This window comes from Henckelia pumila, chromosome 4 (genome assembly GCF_033568475.1).
Source record: "Henckelia pumila isolate YLH828 chromosome 4, ASM3356847v2, whole genome shotgun sequence".
Taxonomy (NCBI): Eukaryota; Viridiplantae; Streptophyta; class Magnoliopsida; order Lamiales; family Gesneriaceae; genus Henckelia; species Henckelia pumila.
Window position 1 is genome coordinate 122,670,444 of NC_133123.1, and position 10,253 is coordinate 122,680,696.

Consider the following 10,253-nt stretch of genomic DNA (forward strand, 5'->3'; position numbering starts at 1 on the left):
AACATATTTATAGAATCCTTATCTCAAACGGTAACAAAATCCTAACAAACCCATAATTACCCTGATCCCTGATCTCTCTCCAGTTACAACGGTAACTTTCCTATCGGTCGAAAATTAAAAACCGAGATTAAAGAGATAAAATCCCATAATTAAGGCAATAATCTGAGATAAATATTTCAATCCAAATATTCCAGAATTACCTCCACATCAGCCTAACTCCACTGAACCAAAAATCAATCACTAAAATTCAATTTTTAGTAAATAGGGTAAATCATCAAAAATTCGTCTATGTAGAACCTTACCCAACAACAGAACCTTATGAGAAAAAATGCATATGCATGACCTATTTTATGCCTAAACAGAGTGTAACATAAAATAAAAATGCAATCACAAGCAAAACAAAATGTTGATGAGTGTAGTGTTGCCTCTCGTGTTGCCAACATCAACTCCAACACCATAGTTTTTCAAAAAGCATTTGAGACATACACACTTGATTACCCTTGATAAAGAAAATTTCAGAAGTGGTAGCTTTCACACTAATCGAACAGTCTTCATTGGACTCAATTAGGTAGCTTTTTTCATTTTCTTCCAATTTTGATAAAGTTCGTATTGCTTTTCTCTGCGAACCCTACCCTTCTCTGATTTGTTTCTGATTTCATCGCTTTCGAGGAAATCTTCACGCGTCGGCGGCAGAGCTGAGGTGGTGCATCTGAACTCTGAATTGGATAATTACGAGATTTCCGGGGGCAGATTCTTTTTTCTCTAGAGGAATCTTAATTTGGCGATTGGTCAAACAAATTCAAGATTTGCAAATGTTGCTCAAATTATGGCAAGATCGGATGCATATACGTCACCGGAGCTGCGGTCTTCTTCAGCCATAGATATGCGTGGACCCTTGTAAAAACACTTGGATTGAGTAAAATCAGGGTTGTATCCAGCCTGCCTTTTTGATCGGCAAGCCATTGGTGCTGCAGGATTCACCTTATTCAAAACGGAGAAATCAGGAAGATTTTCCACATCAATTGCGTTCCCTGGTTCTCCAGGCATGAGAACAGCGAGAGGAACAGGTTCCATGGGTACTGGAACTATCGGCAGAGAAGGAGTGGAAGATGGGTTTTCTGGTGTTGTAACACCGGCAGCAACATCAGGCTCTTTGTGGCCCATCTCACTTCGAATATCCTGTGGATCAAATCCTGCCATTGAACGAAAATTTGAGAGTGAGAGAAGGGTAGGGTTCGCAGAGAAAAGCAATCGGGAACAAAGAATTGAGAGAAGATAATGCCCGATGATTATAAAAAAAACATATTTATAGAATCCTTATCTCAAACGGTAACAAAATCCTAACAAACCCATAATTACCCTGATCCCTGATCTCTCTCCAGTTACAACGGTAACTTTCCTATCGGTCGAAAATTAAAAACCGAGATTAAAGAGATAAAATCCCATAATTAAGGCAATAATCTGAGATAAATATTTCAATCCAAATATTTCAGAATTACCTCCACATCAGCCTAACTCCACTGAACCAAAAATCAATCACTAAAATTCAATTTTTAGTAAATAGGGTAAATCATCAAAAATTCGTCTATGTAGAACCTTACCCAACAACAGAACCTTATGAGCAAAAATGCATATGCATGATCTATTTTATGCCTAAACAGAGTATAACATAAAATAAAAATGCAATCACAAGCAAAACAAAATGTTGATGAGTGTAGTGTTGCCTCTCGTGTTGCCAACATCAACTCCAACACCATAGTTTTTCAAAAAGCATTTGAGACATACACACTTGATTACCCTTGATAAAGAAAATTTCAGAAGTGGTAGCTTTCACACTAATCGAACAGTCTTCATTGGACTCAATTAGGTAGCTTTTTCCATTTTCTTCCTATTTTGATAAAGTTCGTATTTATGGCATTGGTCAACAAACTTTATAAAAGATTATGACACTGAATATGCGAAACCACCTTTCACATGGAACAAGAACATGGAATACACGTACATCCCTCAACTACTTAGTGGTGTCAGAGTCTATTTTGCAAGGGCCAGTGTGTTTCAATAACAGTTTGCAGAAAAACTTGGCATCGATTGAATCAACAAAACAGAGATTTAAACACCACACAAAACAGAATGAGTGCAGAATGTCTAAAAACCTTAAAAATGCATGACAAGAAAAACAATAGTGTTGTCGGTAGTGTTGTAACACCGAAGACAACACATGCAAGGGATTATAATGCACACATGCTGAGAGACCTTCGAAGAGTTGAAAATCTCTCATGATCTAATGCTTTAGTAAAGATGTCTGCCAATTGGTTATTGGTTCCAACAAACTCCATTTGAATCATATCTTTTTCTACCAAATCTCGAATAAAGTGATGACGAATGTCAATGTGTTTTGTGCGTGAGTGTTGAACTGGATTTTTTGATATATCAATAGCACTTGAATTATCACAATAAATAATGGGGGGTTCACTCTTAAAACCATAGTCTTCAATCATTTGGTTCATCCAAAAAAGTTGTGAACAACAACTTCCGGCTGCCACATATTCAGATTCAGCAGTCGAAAGTGACACACAATTTTTCTTACGACTATACCATGAGACCAAATTATTGCCAAGGTAAAAATACCCACCCGTAGTGCTCTTTCTATCATTCACATCACCAGCCCAATCGGCATCACTAAAACCTACAAGGTTAGTGTTGGTTTCCCTTGTATACCACAATCCCAAGTCTAATGTACCCGAAACATATTTCAAAATTCTCATGACAGCTTTTAATTGGTTTACCTTTGGATCAGATTAGTATCTAGCACATAAACACACACTGAACATGATATCAGGATGACTAGCAGTCAAATACAAAAGACTTCCTATCATGCTGCGATACATGGTGTTGTCAACACCAGCCGCAACACTGTCTTTTCCTAATTTTTCACTCGAGCCCATAGGAGTTTTCATGTTCTTAACATTCTCTTTGCAAAACTTTTTCACCAAGTTCTTTGCATACTTACTTTGACAAAGAAAATTTCCTTCATTTGTTTGCTTAACTTGCAATCCAAGGAAAAAAGTTAACTCTCCTACCATGCTCATCTCGAAAGTAGAAGACATGCATTCAACAAAATTATCAACATGCTTTTGAGAAGACGCACCAAAGATAATGTCATCCACATATACTTGACAAATAAAAATTTCACCTTTGGCCTTTTGAATAAAAAGAGTTTTGTCAACTTCACCTCGTTTGAAACCAATTTCGAGTAAATACTCGGTCAACCTACCATACCAAGCTCGTGGAGCTTGCTTCAAACCATAGAGTGCTTTTTTCAACTTGTAAACATGATCCAAGTGATGTGGATCCTCAAAGCCTTTGGGTTGCTTCACATAAACTTCCTCATTCAAAATACCATTAAAAAACGCACTCTTCACATCCATTTGATAAAGTTTTATACCCATATGACATGCAATAGCTAGCAATAGTCGGACTGACTCAATGCGGGCAACAGGAGCGAAGGTCTCATCAAAATCAACCCCTTCAACCTGCGTATACCCTTGAGCAACCAACCTTGCTTTGTTCCTAATGATGTTTTCTGATTCACCGGTTTTATTTTTGAAAATCCATTTTGTACCAATAACATTACCATGATCAGGTGGTGGAACCAAAAACCAAACATCATTTCGGACAAATTGCTCAAGTTCTTCATGCATGGAATTTATCCAAAATTCATCATTCAAAGCATCATTGACATTCTTGGGTTCAATATTGGAGACAAAACAGGAATGCATTACCTGAGAGTACACGGAACTCATGCATACTAAACCAACCATCTTGCGGTAGTCAACTTTGTCCTTTCCTCGAGTTTGCCTTGTTCCATGCACATCTCCAATAATCTGTGATGAAGGATGATTCTTCTGTATCTTGCTTGGAAGGTTCTTTTCAGTAATCATTTCAGCTTCCTCATTATTTTGGAAATTTTCCTCATGAATTTCTGAAGGAACCAATGTTGTGTTTGGTGTTGTAACATCTGGGACAACACTGTGTTCTTCGAGAGGAATTTCCAGCAAGCCTTCAACATCATCTTCAGCAGTTTTTCCTTTGAGATCTGCACCATCATCAAAAACAACATTAATGGATTACATCATTGTTCTGGTCCTAAGGTTATACATCCTATATGCACGAATATTAGTAGAATAACCAAGGAACAAACACTTATCACTCTTGGCATCAAATTTTGCTAGGTGATTTCTATCATTCAAAACATAACACACACAGCCAAATATATGAAAATAGTTAAGATTTGGTCTCTTTCCCATGAGAATCTCATAGGAAGTCATTGAAGAACCACTTCTCAAATAAACCCGATTGGAAATATGGCACGCTGTGTTCAATGCTTTTGCCCAAAATCCTTTGGAGATATTTTTTGAGCTCATCATCACTCTAGCCATTTCCTGCAACGTCCTATTCTTTCTTTCAGCAATTCCATTTTGTTGAGGAGTTTTTGGGGCTGAGAACTCCTGTGAGATGCCTTTCTTATCACACAAAGAAGAAAAAGATGAGTTCTCAAATTCCTTTCCATAATCAGTTCTGATTCTTGCTACAGTCAAAGTATATAGGTTAGTAATCTTGGTAAACAACTTCTTAAACACATCAAAAGTATCTGATTTTTCTCTAAGAAACCTTACCCATGTAAAACGTGAAAAATCATCATCACATACCAAAGAATACTTTTTACCTCCATAACTTTCGACTTCCATAGGACCCATCAAATCCATGTGAAAAAGTTCAAGACACCGTGTTGTCCCACAGTGTTGTAACACGGGATGCGCAACACGGGTTTGCTTACCTTTTTGGCATGCACCACAAATATATGGAACACCAGTCTTTAGATTTGGAAGACCTCTGACAGCTTCAAACTTACTCAGATTCTTTAGGGTCTTGAAATTCACATGTCCAAGTTTTTGGTGCCATAGACTAAACTCATCAATCTTTGAGTGTCTACATGCCAATTCTTCACCTAGTTGGTAGCAGTTATCCACTGATCGTGTACCTGTGATAACACAACGATTAGCATTATCAAAAACTTCACAAGTATTTTTATCAAATTTCACATGCAAATCATCATCACACAGTTGACTAATTGAAATTAAATTTGCATTAAGTCCTTGAACATGTAAGACGTTGTGAAGCTTTGGAAACCCTTCCACATTGAGTGTTCCTTTGCCAACAATCCTTCCTTTTGCACCTCCTCCATAGGTCACTCTACCACCATTCTGTTCAATGTAGTCAGTGAGGTGATCTTTCAAACCTGTCATGTATCGTGAACTTCCACTATCAAAATACCAATTACCTGCAGTATTAGCTTTCAAAGAAGTATAAATAACAAAACATCTGACATCAGGCTTTTGAACCCAAACTTTCTTCACAGTGGTCCTCTTTTTGCCAGTGTTGCTCTTAGTGTTGTGCAACACGGGGGACAACACTTGCTTAGATTCCCACAAAACATAGTCATTCTTCAACTTTCGACAAAAAGGCCTGATATGGCCAGGTTTGAGATAATAATGACACACAAAAGGACGTTTCCATTGTTTTGGCTTTGGGACAGAAATATTTTTCTCAACAATGGGTTTCTTACCTTTCAAGGCAGTTAAAGGATGGTTCAAGAAATCATTACCTTCTTTCACAAACACTGGTGTTTTGGAAGATTCACCAGTTTTAAAAACACTTTCTTTAAAACCAAGTCCAAACTTATCATTCTTACCCCATAATCAAAATGGAATCAAGTTTGCTCGAACTGGAATTAAATTTATCAAGTGTTGTTTTTGCTCTTTCAAGTTCAGAATTCAGCAACCCTAATTCGAGATCTTTCTTACTCAAGAGAATTTCCAATCTAGCCATAGCAGCTTTCAATTCAGTATTCTCTTTTGTAAGAGTTGTGTTCAACTGATTCCTCTTGTTCCAATCACAGTACAACTCTTCATAGAGTTTTCGAATACCTTCCAGAGTATAAGGATCATCTACCTGTTCTTCATGATTACTGAAATTATCAAGGTTAGAAGCAACAAAACAAACAGATTTTTGAACAGTGTTGCGTCTAGGTGTGGCAACACCGGAGCCAACACCGAGAGGATTGATCTGAAAATTTTTCTTACTCTCTAGTAAAGCAGTAAAAGATATTAGATCAGCATGTTCAAACTTTTCTTGTTCTTCTTCAGAATCATCATCACTCAGAGAAACATTCATACCTTTCCGAAGGCGATTTGCGCATTCATAAGCATAGTGGCCATATCCCTTACATTCCCTGCATTGAACATTATCAAAATTTTTGCTTGAGGACTGAGCCTTACTATCATACCTTTGACGAGGTCCTCGAGTAGCAGCAGGTTTTTGAGGCTTCTCTGAAGTAGGCAGTCTAGGAAAATTTGAGGATTGTGCACTTTTCACATCCTTATTTTCTTTCATTACCTTGAGATAATCAGTAAATTTCTTCGAGATCAAGGCAATAGAATTTTCCTCAAGATCAGAATCCTTTACTTCATGTTGAACTTCAGCAAAATCATTGTAAACATTATTAGATACTTGAAAAGAAATAGACTTACCTTTCGAGTCATCTTCGGCTTCCAACTCCATCTCATAGGTGCGAAGAGAACTAATTAACTCATCCAAACCCATTATAGATGTATCTTTGGATTCATCTATAGCACAAACCTTGGTGTGAAATCTTTTGGGAAGCGAACGAAGCACTTTGGATACAAGTCTCTCGTTCGAAATAGGATCGCCAAGAATAGATGCTTCATTTGCAAGACTCTTCAATCTTCCATTATATTCCATGATGGTCTCTGATTCCTCCATTCTCAATTTTTCAAATTTTGAAGTTATGAGATGCATCCTTGTCTTCTTGACACTTTCCGAGCCTTCACAGTGAGTTTGTAGTTTCTCCCAAGCATCCCTAGCACAAATACAAGTACCAATTAAATTAAACATGTTCATATCAACTGAAGTGAACATAGCATTAAGAGCTTTAACATTATAAATAGCCGCAGTATTCTTTTCGACTGTCCATTGTGATCTTGGCTTTGGTCCTGGAAGATCATCATCTCTCATAGGTGGTGTCCAGCCATCAAGAACACGTTGCCAAGCCCTGGACTCAATGGATTGAATATACATGCTCATCTTCAATTTCCAAGGGCCGTAATTCGTTCCATCCAAAATAGGTGGAAGAATTTCACTTGTGTACGGAGTGTCCATAACTAACCTGTAACACAAACCAGGAACACACTTAGTAAAGTCAAGTGGTGGCTCTGATACCACGTGAAATAAACGGTGTACGTGGTTGTTATATAAAATATGGCAGTGTTGTACTTCGTGTCGTAACACCAAAGATAACACAGTGCAGCAGAAACTTAAAGCGTAAATAAAACTCAAGTAATAACTTTTGCACGAGTATAAAAACTCGTGCGGGTGCCTTAGGGCTAAATATCACTAGTAAACGTAAGAACAGTCTTACAAAATAATCCTAGTGATTTTACGAAAAGTCATTAAATTCTAAATTCCTCAACACGTTGAGAAATCAAACTTGCATCCTAAAATATGACAAGGTATAAAAGAAACTGGATGCAACTCTCGTAGCCTAAATAGAAGAAACAGTAAAGATCTTCGAACAACACTATTTCAACAGTGTCACGAACGGCAACACGGGGACAAGCAACAACAATGGTTGCAAACCTTGCTTCAGAATTCTTCAGATTCTTCAATGGAATTCTTCAGAGTATGCGCAGTGAATTGTAGTCTGAAGCGTCTCTTTTCTTGTGCGTGGAAATCTTTGTTGAAGAACGGCGATCAGATCAATCAGAATTGATACCCGGTGCAGCGGAAGTTTAAAATTTTTATATATGGAACGATTCCATAATGGGTATCAAAACTTTACGATTAAATTGTGCGTGTAAAAATTAAATAACAATTATAAATTTTTACCTCCAATCTCGAATCGAGATTATGGACACCAACAGATTACTCTGCTCTTGTTGTATATCCCAGGAACTGATGGACGAACTGTTCTTCAATCAGGTCCACGAAAGGATATTTAATCCTTCTGATAGATTGCACTAGAAAATCTATCAGAAGTTTCTACGAAGAGAATTAACGAATTTGATCCGTTAAACCAGACTGTAAATTCAAAATTCACAGGCTGGATTTTTCCCGAGCAGAGGGGAGGGGGGCGGCCACTTTTAGAGAGAAAAACCAGGGTTTTCGAAAATTGTGACATCTGTTGTGTAATTTCTGTACTGCAATAACTTATTTATAATGTGGGCTTCTAACAGCTTAGGGCCCATTAGTCATAAGTTCAAGCTTGACAAGCAAAGCCCGCATGTTCAGAAATTAATATAAAATTCATCGTGACTCAGATTGATAAACCAATTTCACCAATGTTCACAGAAACCATTTCTGCATCTTTTAGAGTCAAGATAAATTTTTTGAATCCGAATTCAGTGGTTTTCAAAAATGCTCATCCCTATGTCATTTTAGGAAATCTTACTCCTCTACTCTTAAATAAGAAGTCCAACTTCTTTATTCATTAAATTTAACTCTTTAAATTTAACTATCTCAACGGGGATTAAAAATCCATTACTCTGTGTGACCCTCAATGGTTCAGGAATACAGCTAGCCGTGGGCTCACAACTCCTTCTGACTCGGAACAACAATTTCCGACTTGCCCATCGAATCATGGTAAGAGCGCCTAGCAACATCGCCCCATGATTCCCTAGGTATCACTGATAGTGCCTGCAAGAACCAATAGATTTTGGTTAGCGTACAGTACGGTCCCTTCATCCATATATCCCGATCGAATCAACAACCATGGGTAAATCGAGAGTCGTTCGAGATTCGATAACTATGCAATACATCTTGAAGATCAAATAGTGACATCGCATGTGCTACTAAGAAACCATTTCTTAAAACACATCATGTACTCTGGCCAGAGATTCGTCACACTAATATCTCCTCAGATTGCACAGGATATCCACACTCGCAAGTATGTGGTGAATCCTTGACAACAAAGCATCGACTCCTATATGTGTCGTAACTGCACCCAATCCCGACACCTGATGACCCCAATAGAGTCGGTAAACGAGTCAAAGTACAGTACTAGCATATAGAGTCTCAATGATGTTTCAAGTAGTAAGGACTAATGGTGTACAACCAAAACCACGGACTTTATCCACTCGATAAATGATAACCACTTGGAAAGTCCGGATAGGGTAGTTCGATCATTCATCGTATGAATATCCATTTGCATGCTTCGAACATCTCTATGTTCCATACCAATGAAACGTGGTACTCGGCATCGCAAATGCTAGTCTCAATCTCGAGCGATCCTTATCCTTATTAACGGACGGCTCAATCGACTAGGAACAATTTAGAATATACAGTGACTATAAGATGTGTTTCATGATAGACATCCCCATGTTCTACCACATCTTACATACACTATAGTATATTCAAGGTCTTTATCAAAACAACAATAGTATATCACAATATTACAATATGAAGAAAGATAAAGTCATTGCCATTAATAAAAGTGTAAATTATATTAAACAAAAGATTGTTTATACAAAGAGTCATCAAAGCCGTTAGCCACAAGTTGGCTCACCGGGCACCCACTCTTTCAATCTCCCACTTGCCCTAAAGCCAACTAGTCATACTACGTAGACCCATTGCTTCGCGATGTTTGTCAAATAATGGTCCTGGCAAGGGCTTAGTAAGTGGATCAGCGATATTGTCTGCAGAGGCCACTCTTTCGACAGTGATGTCTCCTCTTTCCACGATCTCTCGGATGATGTGGTATTTCCTCAGTACGTGTTTGGATCTTTGATGAGACATTGGTTCCTTTGCCTGAGCAACGACACCCGTGTTGTCACAGTACACCGGGACTGGACCAACAACTTCCGGAATAACGCCCAACTCTTGGACGAAATTCCTCATCCAAACGGCCTCTTTAGCAGCAGCTGATGCCGCAATGTATTCTGCCTCAGTGGTGGAATCCGCTGTGGTGTCCTGCTTGAAACTCTTCCAAGAGACAGCACCGCCATTGAGCATGAACACAAATCCAGAGGTTGACTTCGAGTCATCCACATCACTTTGGAAGCTAGAGTCGGTATAGCCTTCCAATTTTAGTTCTCTTCCTCCATATACCATGAACATATTCTTAGTCCTTCGTAAGTACTTAAAAATGTCCTTCACGGATTTCCAATGCATTTGACCGG

The 10,253-nt window shown here is 38.2% G+C and overlaps 1 protein-coding gene across 1 annotated transcript; it reads right to left on the reverse strand.

Annotated features, from left to right (window-relative positions):
• Nucleotides 1-819: 819 nt before the first annotated feature.
• LOC140861663 (uncharacterized) lies at nucleotides 820-7,239 on the reverse strand. The gene is made up of 5 exons (XM_073264684.1): nucleotides 5,753-7,239; nucleotides 4,838-5,526; nucleotides 3,783-4,096; nucleotides 3,194-3,416; nucleotides 820-1,193 (listed from the first exon to the last, which is right to left on the reverse strand). The coding sequence occupies exons 1-5, from the start codon at nucleotides 7,237-7,239 to the stop codon at nucleotides 820-822; spliced, it is 3,087 nt and encodes a 1,028-aa protein (XP_073120785.1).
• Nucleotides 7,240-10,253: the final 3,014 nt, after the last annotated feature.

Coding starts and splice junctions, on each gene's coding strand:
- LOC140861663 (XM_073264684.1), bottom strand. CDS start 7,239: ATGGACACTCCGTACACAAGTGAAATTCTTCCACCTATTTTGGATGGA. Junction 5,527..5,752: donor GATTCCATTTTGATTATGGG/GTAAGAATGATA, acceptor TGGCCATATCAG/GCCTTTTTGTCGAAAGTTGA. Junction 4,097..4,837: donor TTGTGGTGCATGCCAAAAAG/GTAAGCAAACCC, acceptor ATGATGGTGCAG/ATCTCAAAGGAAAAACTGCT.